This window comes from Sorghum bicolor, chromosome 1 (genome assembly GCF_000003195.3).
Source record: "Sorghum bicolor cultivar BTx623 chromosome 1, Sorghum_bicolor_NCBIv3, whole genome shotgun sequence".
Lineage (NCBI taxonomy): Eukaryota > Viridiplantae > Streptophyta > Magnoliopsida > Poales > Poaceae > Sorghum > Sorghum bicolor.
In genome coordinates, this window is record NC_012870.2 from 36,116,747 (window position 1) to 36,132,337 (window position 15,591).

The window sequence follows — 15,591 nt, forward strand, 5'->3', positions numbered from 1 at the left end:
ATTCAGATTCTTGGGGTTTATATACCATCAACATTATATCTTTTGATCACATCAAAGCACTTGATTTTTAGTACCATAGCCTCCCTTGTTTAGCCACCTATAGCTCCACCAAAAACTGAAACCAGGACATTCGACTTGTAATCCTTGCGACCTCGGAATCACTTCTGTTGAGCTGCTATACTAGCACAATTCACTGTCCTTGACAACAGGAAAGAGCATTGGTTAGTAAGAGATGAGGTTGTGTGATTCCACAAATTTACCCATTCCACTATATTTTGCTTTAGTGCTAACATGACAGGATCCAACTCAAGTATTCATGGTGATCGTCATGGAGAAGAAGAACCCCCTGTTGCATGGGCAGAGTTGCGCCAAATGGCAGACTCACTCTTGCAGGCCATGGAGAGGATGCTTGATGCACGCATACCTGCAAATGGACAGTGGGCTCCTCAGCATCAATACGATGAATCTGGTGCTGAAAATTCTGGTGCAGGACATGACCGTTTCAAAGATGGTCATAGTGGTGGCAGGTGGGCTGGTCATCATGGCCAAGATGGAGGACGAGCTCATGGGCATGGTCGTGGCCATCGTGTTCATTCTAATGATGAAGAATTTGATAACTGTCATCAAGAAGAAGAGTCTGATGAGAATCCCTTTGACTATGATCGGCGGCGTGCTGATCATGGAGATAGAGAGCATCATCATGGTCATCGTAATTGGGAAGATTCGGACAACATTGCTCGTGTCAAGTTGAGTATCCCAAAATTCACTGGAAGAGAGGATGCAGATACATATCTTGAGTGGGCTGAGCAGTATGATCAAATTTTCAGAGTGCATAATCTCTCTGATCAGAGGCGTGTTAATCTTGCTTTAGTGGAATTCTCTGGTTATGCTCTGACTTGGTGGAATCAGATACAAGAAAATCAACTTGTGTTGGGTCGTGAATATATCAACACATGGGAAGAGATAAAGCAAGTGATGAGAAGGCTATTTGTACCATCAAGCTATCAGCGTGACCTTGACAATAGGTTGCAAATGTTGAAGCAAGGAAAAGATCGGTTGATGAGTATTATAAGGAGATGGAGCTGCTGTTAGTGCGGCCTGGAATCAGAGAGGATCCAGAGTAAAAAATGGCATGATTTTTGGGTGGTCTCGATGAGTAGATTGCGGGTTTTGTTGAGATGTTTCCATACCATACTTTGCAAGATCTTGTTGATCAAGTTATGCATACTGAAAGAAAAATTTAGTAAGAGACACGTGGAAAATCTTATGCAAGTCATTTTGTTGCAGCCCCATGGCGCAAGCTGCAGTCTAGTACTTCTTTCGGTGGGGGATGGTCCCAAGGTGCTGCAGCTAGACCCTCTTCATCTAATGCTCCTTCAAAGATGGTGGTTTCTATAGCATCATCTCTTGCATATTAGCATCGACCTGCTACAAGTGTAGCAGCCCCAACTGTTGCTCCTTTAGCTACTACTTCCTCTACACGTAGTAGAGAAATTGTGTGGGGGTATAAACCCCTATACCCTAACGGCTAGACTTGGGCCAGTAGGCTTGGCCCATTACGAGACGAGTTCAAAGCTTGATCCGACAGCACGGAGTTTTGCGCAAGGAAACAAGATGTGGAGATCAAGCAGGATTCTAGTCGGTTAGAATAGGAATTGATATCGAACTATCTATGGCAATTGTAACCGACTAGGATTAGTTTCCAGATCTATAACCCTGCCCCCCGGACTATATAAGGAGGGGCAAGGGACCCCCCTAGGATATATTATTCTCTCAACACAAATCAATACAACAAGACGCAGGACGTAGGTGTTACGCCAGCTCGGCGGCCGAACCTGGATAAAAAGCTTGTCCGTGTCTTGCGTCACCATCGAGTTCGTAGTTTGCGCACCGTCTGCTGATAAACTACTACCGTGGGCATACCCCAAGGTAGACTACCGACCAGCTTTCATCGACAGTGGCGCGCCAGGTAGGGAGTGTGCGTACAACTTCTCCGACGAACAAGATGGTCATCGTTCCAGCTTCCGCGGCCGTGCCTGAAGGCCTCACGTTCACCGTCGGCCAGATCACGTGGACGACGCACGGCGGCGGTCTCACGACCACGGTTTCGGAAGGAACCCAGATCCAATCTAGGATGATGGCGGCATCGGCTCCGACCACGCACATGCTGGCACCGAGCACCTGACCACCGCTTCCGCGCTACAAGGGAAAGAAGATCGACGGCTCGGATCTTCTCCGAGCACTTGATCGCGCTGATTCCAAGCTTCTCGAAGCTTCCCGACTAGTAGATGGGATCTCACGCCAACCTGATCAAGCTGCACCAACGGATTTTTTTCAACTCCTACCGGTCAACTCGTGTCGTCACACACGAACGGCTGGGAACGTCTCTAACGATAACCTCCACCCCCTCGGGACGGTCCGTCAAGCTCGAGGCTGATCCGGAGAAAGGTTATCCTTGCAGTCTAAACAACTTAACCTCTCTCTACTCGCGGCACATCCAATCCCTTTTTAACGAGGCTGGTTGGTTGCCAAAGTGGAGCGGTCGACCAGCTCGTCACTACGTCAACATGGTGACGATCCGAGAACTACGGGACGGCCAGGCTTCCAGCACAAATTCGAGCACCGGTTCTGTTCCCACTGAAGTCATAAACTCCGAGGACGAGGACTACGACCTGGATTTGCCACCATATCCTCCGGGTTTCTCTCGTTTCTCGGTTTTCCCACCCCGGCGAGGAGACATCATTTTCAACGTCAGCGCCGACGAGCCAGTTGTTGATGGAGAAACAGACGAGCAGAGGCAGCTCCGCGAGCAGCGCAATGCCGACCCCGCCCGACGACGCGCGGACGAGGAACGCCAACTCCCGCCGCATAATCTCACCGACGCTTTCGACATGGTCGAGGATCAGCCAGTCTACAAAACGCCAAGCGCCAATGTGGCTGTCGCCATGGCCAATTTAGATCGACTCCCTGATACTCCCGAATGCCAGGGCGTCCGATCCAGCGTTAGAGCACATCTGATCGCCGCGATGGCACAGACAGCCACTCTGCTCAAAAGAGTCCAAGCTATCTCCTATACAGAGGTCTCCTCCAACCAGACCCATCGCAGCCGAACCTCACCACAGCCCAGCAGGCACCACCGCAGCCGTTCCCCCAACAATCATCGAAAAGATTCACGGCGTGACGACGGCGGTCGGGATGCTGGCGGTCACCGCGAGCAAAATCGCGGGCGTGGTCAAGAAGTAAACCAGCACAGGGATCTTCGATACAACATCCCTCCCAAAGATGCCCGGGACCGCATCAACAGGCGCGCCACGGAGAGAGCAGTTCACGAGAACCTGCGTCGTATTGAGTACGATGCAACGCACGGCCCCCCGGGCCTGAGGCAGTACTCCTCACACCTCCGCCAAGTCGTGTGGCCCCGCAATTTCAAGCTTGAGAAACTCAAAAAATACGACGGCAAGGAAAACCTAGAAAACTGGATCACTCTGTACGAGATCGCCGTCCGGACAGCAGCAGGAGATGAGCATGTCATGGCCAACTATTTCCCGGTCGTCCTCGACCAGGCTGGTCACCAGTGGCTCCTGGGCCTGCCCGAGGACTCTTTCGACTCCTGGGAAGAATTACGCCAACCATTCATCGACAATTTTATCGCTACCTGCGAATAGCCCGGGAACAAATACGACCTCAAAAGGATACGGGACAGGAAAAACGAGCCACTGCGCGATTACATCCGACGGTTCTCGGATATGCGCCTTAAGATCCCGAAAATTTCCCACGACGAGGCCATATCCGCTTTCATAAAAGGGTTGCGCCTCCATGAAGCACTGAGGAACAAGCTACTCCGCAAAAGGCCAACAACGATGGCCGAGCTTCTTGCCACGGCCAAAAACTAAGCCGACACCGACGACGCAGAAAAACTCATCCGGGATGATGCGAGAGGACCTGACCAGCCTCCTCGGCGAGACGATAGTCGTGGTCGCTTCGACAACAGGAACCATCGTCGCCCCGACAACCGTGATCACAAGGACGGTTGGGACAGGCGGCGCAACAATCGCGACGATTTTAGAGGAAAGCGCCCCCGCGACCACGACCACGAGGTGAATACAGTCAAGCGCCCCAATGGGCGGTGGGACTACCAAGAAGACTACAACAAGACGTTGAAGGGACCATGCCAACTGCATCCAAAGTCCAACCACACCATGGAAGAATGCCGCGTCCTCAAAAGCATCTATATGCGGCGGGCTGCTCAAGACGACCCCGCTAAGAAAAACGGGAAACAAGACGGGCGCGACCACGAAGACAAGGACGAGGACCAGGATAGGGACCCACGACACCAGTATGTCAGTCCCACCGACGTGGTCCACTCCATCTTCGGGGGCAAGGTTTCCATTGAGTCCAAACGAGAAAGAAAGCTTCTAAAGAGAGCCTGCCTCAACATAGACAGCGTAGATGGTTTGATCGCTGATCCGAAATTCCCTCCCTGGTCGCACAGAGAGATCTCCTTCAGCAGAAAGGATCAGTGGGCCGCCATCCCGGAGCCAGGACGTTTCCCCCTAATCCTGGATCCTTGCATTAACAGCATTAGATTCGAGCGTGTGCTCGTCGACGGGGGAAGCTCCATCGACATCCTCTTCCGCAATAGCCTGCCTGCTCTCAAGATAACTCCAGCACAGCTAAAGCCCTATGACGCTCAATTCTGGGGAGTCTTGCCAGGGCAAAGCTCAGTACCCCTCGGACAGATAACTCTGCCTGTCCAGTTCGGAACACCCGACCACTTTTGAACAGAGTTCGTCAACTTCGTGGTCGCTGACTTTGACGGGACCTACCACGCGATATTGGGCCGACCATCGCTGACAAAATTCATGGCGGTCCCACACTACTCGTACTTGGTCCTTAAAATGCCCACGAAGAAGGGCGTTCTAACTGTCAGGGGCAATGTCTACACCGCATACACTTGCGAGGAGGAAAGCTTCAAGATCACCAAAGCAATTGATCTTTCAATTCGCATGGCAGAAACAGCAAACCAAGCCGCATAGCTCCCTCCCGACCAGCTCCGACTACCTGAGCAGGCGGCCGCTAGGAAGAATTCGAAGTCCAAGGAATACAAAGAGGTACAGCTGGTCGACGGCAGCCCCGAGAAGACGGCCCTCATCGGGGCCAATCTGGACCCTAAATGGGAAGACGCGCTCGTCAGGTTTCTAAGGGACAACGTGAGCGTTTTCGCATGGAAACCCGCAGACATGCCCGGCGTCCCACGAAACCTGATCGAGCACTCCTTAAATGTCTCGAAGACCGCAAGACCCATCAAGCAAAAGCTGTGATGGTTCGCTCGTGACAAAAAGGAGGCTATTAGGACAGAAATAACATGGCTTCTAGCAGCCGGATTCATAAAAGAAGTGTATCATCCCGATTGGCTTGCCAATCCAGCTCTTGTACGCAAAAAGAATAATGAATGGATAATGTGCGTTGATTACACTGATCTCAATAAACACTATCCTAAAGATCCTTTTGGTCTCCCTCGCATCGACGAGGTGGTCGACTCAACGGCCGGATGCGAACTCCTCTCTTTTCTAGACTGCTACTCTGGTTATCACCAGATCTCGCTAAAGGAAGACGATCAGATCAAAACGTCTTTCATTACTCCTTTTGGCGCATACTGCTACACGACCATGTCCTTTGGACACAAGAACACCGGAGCCACTTATCAACGGGCCATCCAGCAATGCCTCCACGACGAGATTCGTGATGACCTCATCGAGGCTTACGTAGACGACGTCGTTGTCAAAACAAGGGATGCAAGCACCCTAATCGACAACTTAGACCGAACCTTTAAGGCACTAAACAAGTATAAGTGGAAGCTTAACCCTAAAAAGTGCATCTTTGGGGTCCCTTCTGGTCTACTACTCGACAATGTCGTCAGCCGCGATGGCATACGACCGAATCCTTCAAAAGTAAAAGCAGTGCTCGACATGCGACCACCTAAGAATGTCAAGGATATTCAGAAGCTCACCGAATGTATGGCCGCTCTCAGCCGCTTCATCTCAAGACTAGGAGAGAAAGGCCTCCCTTTCTTCAAACTCTTGAAGGTGTCGGAAAAATTCTCCTGGACAGAGGAAGCTGACGCTGCGTTCACCCAGCACAAGACTTTCCTCACCTCTCTGCCTGTTCTCACAGTGCCTCAGCCCAATGAAGACCTACTCCTTTACATTGCAGCAACTGATAGGGTTGTCTCCACGGCAATAGTGGTCGAGCGAGACAAGCCAGGTCACGTCTACAAGGTCCAAAGACCCGTTTATTTCATAAGCGAAGTCTTAAACGAGTCCAAGGCCAGATACCCACAAATACAGAAGCTCATATACGCCATTCTAATAACGTCGAGGAAGCTAAACCACTACTTCGACGGCCATCTGGTCTTGGTAACCACCAGTTTTTCTCTTGGGGATATTCTGCGCAATAAAGACGCCAACGGCAGAATCGTAAAGTGGGCAATGGAATTATGCCCATTCTCCCTGGATTTCTAGAGCTGCACTACAGTCAAGTCTCAGGCCCTGGTCGATTTCATCGCAGAGTGGACGGATCTCAACGAGCCACCCGTTTCCGATGTCTCCGACCACTGGTCAATGTTCTTCGATGGGTCCTTGAACATCAACGGCGCCGGCGCTGGGATACTCTTCGTGTTGCCTAACAAGGACAAACTGCGTTACGTCCTTAGGATCCTTTTTCCGGCGTCAAACAACGTCGCCGAGTACGAAGCATGCCTGCATGGCATACGACTAGCCGTTGAGTTGGGAGTCAAACGCCTCTACGTCTATGGCGACTCCGCTTTAGTTATCAACCAGCTCAACAAGGAATGGGACGCAACCCACGAGAAGATGGATCTCTACTGCAAAGAAATCTGCAAATGGGAATCCAACTTCTATGGCATAGAGTACATCCACGTGGTCCGGGATAAGAACCAGGCAGCGGATGCGCTGTCAAAGTTAGGGTCATCCCGGGCCCAGATCCCACAAGGTGTTTTCGTCCAGGACATCCGTCAGCCAAGTGTGGGCACAGACCTGGTCGAAAAGCAACCTATTGAGGCAATGCTCATAGACGACGCTACTCCGACAACCAGCAGCCGTGATTGGTGCACCCCGTTCATCAGATATATATCGGACGGGTCAGGCTTTCAGGATAAAACGAAGAACGAGCGCCTCATTCGACGATCAAAGAATTACATACTGGTGGACGGCAAACTTATGCGAAAAAATGCAAGTTCTAAAGTGCTGCTCAAATGCATATCCCAAGATGATGGCATCAAGCTCCTAGATGACATACATGCCGGATCCTGCGGCAACCATGCTGCCTCCAGAATGCTGGTCGGGAAGGCTTTCCGAGCAGGTTTTTACTGGCCAACCGCGGTAACCGACGCAGAAAAACTGGTCCGACATTGTGAAGGATGCCAGTTCTTCGCCAAAAGGACCCACGTACCTGCTCATGAGATTCAAACTATCCCATCATCCTGGCCTTTCGCCTGCTAGGGCCTCGACATGATCGGGCCATTTAAACCGGCTCCCGGCAACTTCAAGTTCATCTTCGTGTTAATCGACAAATTCTCGAAGTGGATCGAATACATGCCACTGGTCAAAGCAACCTCCGAGAAGGCTGTGGAGTTCCTCAATCAAATCATACACAGATTCGGGATCCCCAACAGTATAATCACCGACCTGGGTACTCAGTTCACTGGCACTACATTTTGGGACTTCTGCGGTGACAGAGGCATAGTCATAAAATACGTGTCAGTAGCTCACCCACGGGCAAACGGTAAAGTCGAGCGCGCGAACGGAATGATCATTGATGCCCTAAAGAAAAGGTTGTACACCGAGAACGACAGAGCACCTGGTCGATGTATGAAAGAGTTACCGGCTGTGGTCTGGGGTCTCCGAACACAGGCTAGTCGGAACACGGGGGTGTCACCCTACTTCATGGTTTACGGCACCGAGGCAGTGCTGCCGTCTGATATAACCCTCGGGTCTCCAAGAATTGAAAACTTCGACCAGTCAACAGCCGACAACGCCAGGGAGCTCGAAATCAACTGCATGGAGGAAAAGCGTCTAAATTCATGTTTTCGAACAGCAAAGTATCTTGCAGCCATCAGACAGTACCACAACAGGAACATCAAGGACCGTTCTTTCGTGGTCGGCGATCTGGTACTTAGGTGGAAAACAAGCCAGGAAGGAATGCACAAGCTATCCACCCCCTGGGAAGGACCCTTTGTGGTCACCGAAGTCACACGTCCTACATCCTACAGATTGGCGTATCCAGATGGAACACGCGTGCCTAATTCTTGGCACATAGACAAACTGCGCCATTTTTATCCATAAGTTCCAGTAACTTTTGCTTGTAAGTTTCTCATAATTGGCAATAATAAAAGTTTTCCTTTTTTGCTATACTTTGTTTACACACAGAGCTTTCGACGAGCACAACAATACCCTCTGCGACGGAAATCCTTAACGACTATCAATCAAACACAATGATACATCACTCAGATAACTTTACAGCGCTCAAAATCATGGTCATGACAAAATCAAACTTTATTACAAACTTTACATACAAAGTTTACAATAAACACCCTGACGGGCGGTCACTAGTCTACTCCTACAGACTATCCCACTAGCCTACTGCTCGGGCTGATCACCCGCCTGGCCTTGCTGCCCGGACGAAGGGGTCGGGGCCACCGGCGCCTGGCTGGTCGAGACCGCAGGTGTCGACCGCCCATCTCCGGCAATAGACGCCCCCCGACAACTCCCTGGCCGACCTGTCTGACCCCAGCTGGTCGAGGGGAGTGGCCGTCCCGCATAGGTTGATGTCGCCGATCACCGTCGACGACAAGTCTAGCAGGCCAGCTCGAAGGTTGTCCGCCTCCTGCGGGCCGACTTCCTTGGGGTACCCCCTCTCCAGCCTGGACAAGTCGACCAGGGGATAGTGGGCGCGCACCATGCTGAGGATATGTGCGTCGGCGAACTCCCCGGCGTCCTTAACGAACTGCTAGAGCCAATCCCACGCCCATTGCGCCTTCTCGACTGGCGTCAGCTTCGGCGCGCGGGGCTGGTCTTCAGGAAGCTCGGGGCTGATCAAGTCCAGGACCGGGGCTACTCCTTACAGTTAGTCTTCCAGGAGTCCCAATCCTTGACCAGCTCGTCTAAGTGCTTCTTGGTATTCACCTTGAGCACTACAAACCAAGCAGGAGGACAGTTTAAGAACAATGAAAGGAACATTGAGCAGCCAAATAAAAAAGGAGGGGGCAGCACGGTTATTACCAGACAACTCCTGATTCCTCTGGCCTAGCTCCTCGCCTGCTCGCCGTCTGGCCTCTAGCGCCCCGGCAAGCTCTCGGCCGAGCTGCTCCTTCTCTTGTCGGAGGCGCGCAACCTCTTCCTCCAAGTCTACAGGAACACTCCCCTGGTCAGTAAAACTAATCACACGGCTATATAGAGCTACTCGGAGTGTGCGACTGACCTGTCCTCTGCCGATACTGGTCGGCTAAACGCCGAGTAAGCTCGAGACGGGCTCTTCCTGAGCACTCATCTCGGCCACCTTCTCCCCAACTTCTGACCGCAGCCGGTCCACCTTCGCAGACAGGGCCTTGTTCTCGGCCACAATGCCCTCGATTTGGTCGAAGCACCTCTTCCGGTACTTCGCCGTTTTCATCGCGCCCTGCAAAGAAGAACCTATGTCGAACACAGGAACACTGCACATAAGTGTCGAACAGTACACATGACCACTTACCTTAACCTCGTCCACGAGACGCTTGGCCGCGCGCTCCACCCTCGCGGCCTCTTCCGTCTTCGCGAGCTCCTCGTGTCTAATAAAGTGGTCCCCACGTTGGCACCACACGTAGACGTGCTGGCGGCCGTCACGGGGACAACCTTGGATCTCCTCCACGTCATCGTCAGAGGCCGCCTGGGGCTCCTCGTTCGCCGCACTGCCTCCGGCCGCGGTCGTGGGCATTACTGGCCCCTAGTCCAGGCTAGGGGAGCCTACGGGCGAAGAGGCCCCTGCTCGGGGCGGTGTTGGGACTCTCCCTTCTCCGGCTAGAGGAGTCGGGACTCTGTCTTCCTCCCCCACAACATTACTCGGGGGAGGGGTCCTCGCTGCCTCTTCATCCCTTGTTGGGGTGCTCGCCGTGGCACTTGCCGGGGCCGGTTGTTCCCCGGCGCTCGTAGTAGCGGTCGCCGCCGCAGGCTGCTCCGTGGCTTGCGGCGCGGTGTCTCCAACGGCGGCGACAGGCTCGGCTGTCCTCTGTTCAGCGACCTGGTCGGGGTTGACGTCCGACGCCGCGCTAAACAACGAAACGACATTTAAACAATGTCAGAAACAGCAACAAAAAACAGAACGTCGCAGTACGAAAGTTAAACACTTACAGGTCAGATCGCCGGTGTGTTGCGGTGAACCTCCTCCTGGTCCTACCGGTTGGCGCCTGCACTCCCGTCTCTGCGACGCGCGGTGCAGGAGGGTCGCTGGCCACCTGATCAGTGGTGGCCGGAGCTGTGTCCGGTCGACTGCGCGGTCTCCGGACCAGAGAAGGCGGGGCCTCCTCCTCCTCGTCGTCGTCATCAATGATCCGGACGAGTCGACGATGCTTTGGCGCCTGGCTGCTCTCCGCCGGCAGCGCCTCTGCGGGGGAGGGGTCCGCTGCCATCGGCCTTTTCCCCGCCACCCTGTCCTCGCTGGTCGGGGCGGGGTGGGTCTGCTCCTCATCACTGCTGGTGTACCGAGCACACCGAGCAGCGTCGTCCTCCGGCGGATCTTCTGCCGCGGGATTCTCCATCCCAGGTGCCAGTGATACGTACACTGTGCACCGGTCAACGTCTCCGATCTGCAACAATAACAAAGACAAGTCAGCAGCTGGGAAGAACAAGAACTAAGGAGGTACAATTAGTCAGTAACGTTACCTTAGGAGCTGGTCGCCCCAGCTTGAAGGCCTGCACCCGGTCACTACCACGGATGAAGCTCCCGTCCGCAAAGTTGAACAGCTCGTTCAACAGCTGCTACACTTCCGCCTTCTCCAAGACCTCAGGCCTCATTCTGGTCGGGTCCTGGCTTCCAGCGTACTCGTACGCCGAGTGCACCCTCTTCTAGCAGGGCATCACCCGACGACAAACGAAGTTGCCGACCACTCCTAGCCCGTCCAAATGCGACCAGTCGATCAGCTTCATCAGGTCCGCTACTTGACCGGCGAACTCTGGGCGGTCAGTCCAACTGACCCTCTTCTTGGGGATGTACCCCACGTCGCAGAACGTGGAGCTGCCCGGCTCTTCCCTGACGTAGAACCACTTCCTGTACCATTCGGCAAGAGAAGTGGTCCATGGGCAGCTTAGATACCGGTTCTTCATCCCGTCGCGAAGATTGAGGTATACTCCACCTGCAATCTTGGAGCCTCCAACCGCTCCCTTTTTCCTCAAACAGAAAAGATAACGAAAAAGATCGAAATGCGACTCTATTCCAACATAGGCCTCGCACAGATGGATGAAAGTAGAAATGAGAAGAATTGACTTCGGGTGCAGATTGCAGATCCGGATCTCATAGTATAGAAGAAGCCCCTGGAGAAAAGGATGGATAGGAACCCCAAAACCCCTCTTGAGAAAATCTTCGAACACTTCAATCTCACCGGCACGGGGGTCGGGGTAGCTCTCCCCCTCTGGCGCCCTCCAGCCGCCGAGCTCTGGGCTGTGCAGTAGCCCCATGTCGACGAGGTCATTGAGGGACCTCACACTGCTTCGGGACTTTTTCCATTCCTTGGCCATCAGCTCGGCCCTCTTCTTGGAGTCGCTCTTCGCCATTGGCGTTGCAGGAGTGACTGCGAGCTAGGAGGATTGCAGGTGGTTGTAGAAGGCAAGAGCGGAAAGCTTGAAGGCAATGGCAGGGTAAGCAATGCGGGGGTACTGTCAGGCTTTTATAAACCACAACTCCACCCCTCCCACTTTCCGCATTCTTGGGAAGTGGGCGGGCCCAACGGTGGACGCGGCGCTTCGGTTTTCAATAATTATCGGCAGTTAATATGGCGGCCTTTTTCGTATAATTGATGGTTTCCTTTTCTCAAACCGCGCAAAGGGCGGCTGCACAGTTACCAGGCGCACCTTTTCACGCAACCATCTGACAATACGTCAGGAGGTCTCGTCACGTCAATCATTTACGTGGTAAGATATTTTTTTCAAAATGACAGACAAAAATTGGTGGAGGGTCAACATTCATGGGGACTGTGCCGACCACCGAGCACTGCATGCTCGGGGACTGGTCGCCCAGTCTGACAGCTCGGTAATTTGGGGACTGCACCGACCACCAAGTACTGCATGCTCGGGGACTGGTCGTCTAGTCTGCCAACCTGGTGATCTGGGGACTGCACCGATCACCGAGTACTGTATGCTCGGGGACTGGTCGCCCAGTCTGTCAGCGTGGGGATCTGGGGGCCGCACCGATCACCGAGCACGGTACGCTCGGGGACCGATCGACCATCCCGCCAGATTGATAAGTCTATCCGGTAGCAAATGAGTATGAGATGCTCGGGGACTGGATAATTTTAATTTTTTAGACCTTGCTACAAGGTTCATACTTCGCCTTCCAGCAAGCTCGGGGACTACATCGGTATGATGCATCTGGCGATGCATCTCAGTTTCAGAATCTCTTTGAGGACTTTTCTTTTGACCCTGGCACCACGTGCCTACGTCACCTACTGCCAGGCTCGGGGACTAAGTGGGCACACTTCACCTTGCGGTGAATATGCTTGCTTTTTGAAAGGCCATACTTTTCGGAAAAGCAAAGTGGGCACACTTCACCTAGAAGGAAATCTTTTTTGATTAAGAGCACCATGCATTCTTTGAACAACCTGCTTCTTCGACGTCAATGATCAACTATTTTTTTGAGTCGGTCAAAATACCGTGGCAACTGTTTGGGCGACTTTCCTACCTATTGAAGGTGTCAAAGTTTCACTGGTCGAAGAAGCTCAAGACGGCGAGTTACTTCACAATACATGGTGCTCGGGGACTAGCTGTGGGGGTATAAACCCCTATACCCTTATAGCTAGACTTGGGCCAGTAGGCTTGGCCCATTACGAGACGAGTTCGAAGATTGATCCGACAGCTGGGAGTTTCGCGCAAGGAAACAAGATGTGGAGATCAAGCAGGATTCTAGTCGGTTAGAATAGGAATTGATATCGAACTATCTATGGCAATTGTAACCGACTAGGATTAGTTTCCAGATCTGTAACCCTGCCCCCCGGACTATATAAGGAGGGGCAAGGGACACCCCTAGGATATATTATTCTCTCAACACAAATCAATACAACAAGACGCAGGACGTAGGTGTTACGCCAGGTCGGCGGCCGAACCTGGATAAAAAGCTTGTCCGTGTCTTGCGTCACCATCGAGTTCGTAGTTTGCGCACCGTCTGCCGATAAACTACTACCGTGGGCATACCCCAAGGTAGACTGTCGACCAGCTTTCGTCGACAAATTGTGTGCCACAAGTGCCATGGTCATAGACATATTGCTGCACAATGTCCCAGTAGAAGTACCATGATTGTGAATGAGAACGGTGAATGAGAATCTAAAAGTGATCGTGAGGAAGAAGGTCCAAGATACGATGAGGATTACGAAAGCAATGAAAATGAGATCCAACCCGATGAAGGTGATAACAATTGCTTTATTTCTCTTTGTGTGCTTAGTGTTACTGTTGCAAAGGAAATGAATGGGTAGTGACACAATCTTTTTTACACTCGAGGCTTGATCAAAGAAAAGTTGTGTAAAATTATTGTTGATAATGGCAGCTGCAACAATATCGCTAGCCAAGAATTGGTTGATAGAATGGAGCTAAAACAAAGGCGTCATCCTAATCCATACAAGATGCAGTGGTTGCATGATTGTGGTGCACTGTGTGTGAGCCATGTTGTGATAGTTCCTTACTCTATTGGGAAGTATAATGATCTTGTGGAGTGTGATGTGGTGCCTATGCAAGCATGCCAACTGCTACTAGGAAGACCATGGTTATATGATTGTGATGTTCAAATCTTTGGAAGAACCAACAAGCTGGCTTTCATGTACAAAGGAGAGCAAATTTCTTTGCTTCCTTTGACACTGGAGGAGATTTTGAAGGATGGTCTAAAAAGAAAACAGCAAGAGAGCAAGGACCACTTGCGAGTGACCCACAAAAATAGTGAGGGAGTGTATCCAAAACCAAATAAAACCCCACAGCCGCAAACAACCAAGACAAAGGGAAAAGAGGGATTAGTTATGATGGCTAGGACGGGGGATTTAAAAGAATTGAGTGAACCCAGTGCCACATTCTTTGTACTCCTGTACAAGGAAAATTTTCTTTCCACTAACGACTTACCCTCTACTTTGCCAAGTGTTATTTTAATGTGTTACAGGAATATGAGGATGTCTTTCCAGAGGAGGTACCACCGGGGCTGCCACCTAAGAGAGGAATTGAACATCAAATTGACCTTTTTCCTGGTGCTTCACTTCCAAACCGAGCTGCATACCGCACCAATCCAGAGGAAACAAAAGAAATTCGGCGACAATGGAAGAATTGATGAGAAAAGGGTATGTGCAGGAAAGTCTTTCACCTTGTGCCGTCCCTGTTCTTTTAGTTCCTAAGAAAGATGGTTCATGGAGAATGTGTGTTGACTGTAGAGCTATTAATAACATCACAGTAAGATATAGGCATCCCATTCCTAGACTTGATGATATGCTTGATGAACTTAGTGGTGCAATAATTTTCACTAAATTGACTTGAGAAGTGGCTATCACCAAATAAGAATGAGATAAGAAGATGAGTGGAAAATAGCTTTTAAAACCAAGTTTGGGTTGTATGAATGGTTGGTAATGCCCTTTGGATTGACTAATGCACCAAGTACCTTTATGAGATTGATGAATCAAGATCTTTCATTGGCAAGTTTGTTGTGGTTTACTTTGATGATATATTAATTTACAGCAAGTTTCTTGATGAACATATTGAGCAAATCCAAAGTGTACTTGCTGTCCTACGTGAGCAAAAATTGTATGCTAACCTTGACAAGTGCACATTTTGCACCAACAAGGTAATCTTTCTTGGCTTTGTTGTTTCAGGACATGGTGTGGAGGTGGATGAGGATAAGATCAAAGTTGTTCGTGAGTGGATGCCTCCACAAAATGCAAGCCAAGTGTGTAGCTTCCTTGGACTTGCTAGTTTCTACCGGCGATTTGTGAAAGATTTTAGCACCATTGCTGCTCCAATCAATGAGTTGACAAAAAAAGAAGTGCCTTTTAAATGAGGAGAAGCACAAGAAAAGGCATTTGAAGAACTGAAAATGAAGTTGACAACAACCCCACTTCTTGCACTTCCAGATTTCGGTAAGACATTTGAAATTGAATGTGATGCAAGTGGTGTAGGAATTGGTGGCGTTCTCATGCAAGAAAGGAGGCCGATTGCATACTGCAGTGAAAAGCTAAGTGGTCCAACTCTGAATTACTCAGTTTATGATAAAGAATTATATGCTCTTGTTAGGAGTTTGGAAACTTGGCAACACTACCTTTTGCCTAAAGAATTTGTGATACATTCAGACCATGAATCTTTG

At 51.0% G+C, this 15,591-nt stretch overlaps 1 protein-coding gene across 1 annotated transcript; it reads right to left on the reverse strand.

The window, feature by feature from the left end:
• Positions 997 to 10,681, reverse strand: LOC110431887 (brain acid soluble protein 1-like). The gene is made up of 3 exons (XM_021451641.1): positions 10,404 to 10,681; positions 10,177 to 10,321; positions 997 to 1,098 (listed from the first exon to the last, which is right to left on the reverse strand). Exons 1-3 carry the CDS (start codon positions 10,679 to 10,681, stop codon positions 997 to 999), a joined length of 525 nt encoding a protein of 174 aa, XP_021307316.1.

Bases quoted from the DNA above. Each gene is read 5' to 3' on its own strand.
- LOC110431887 (XM_021451641.1), bottom strand. From the start codon at position 10,681: ATGGCAGCGGACCCCTCCCCCGCAGAGGCGCTGCCGGCGGAGAGCAGC. The intron at 10,322-10,403 runs GTAAGTGTTTAA...TTCGTTGTTTAG, and splicing joins ACACACCGGCGATCTGACCT to CGCGGCGTCGGACGTCAACC. The intron at 1,099-10,176 runs GCAAGTGCCACG...CTCTGATTCCAG, and splicing joins CCGGGGAACAACCGGCCCCG to GCCGCACTAACAGCAGCTCC.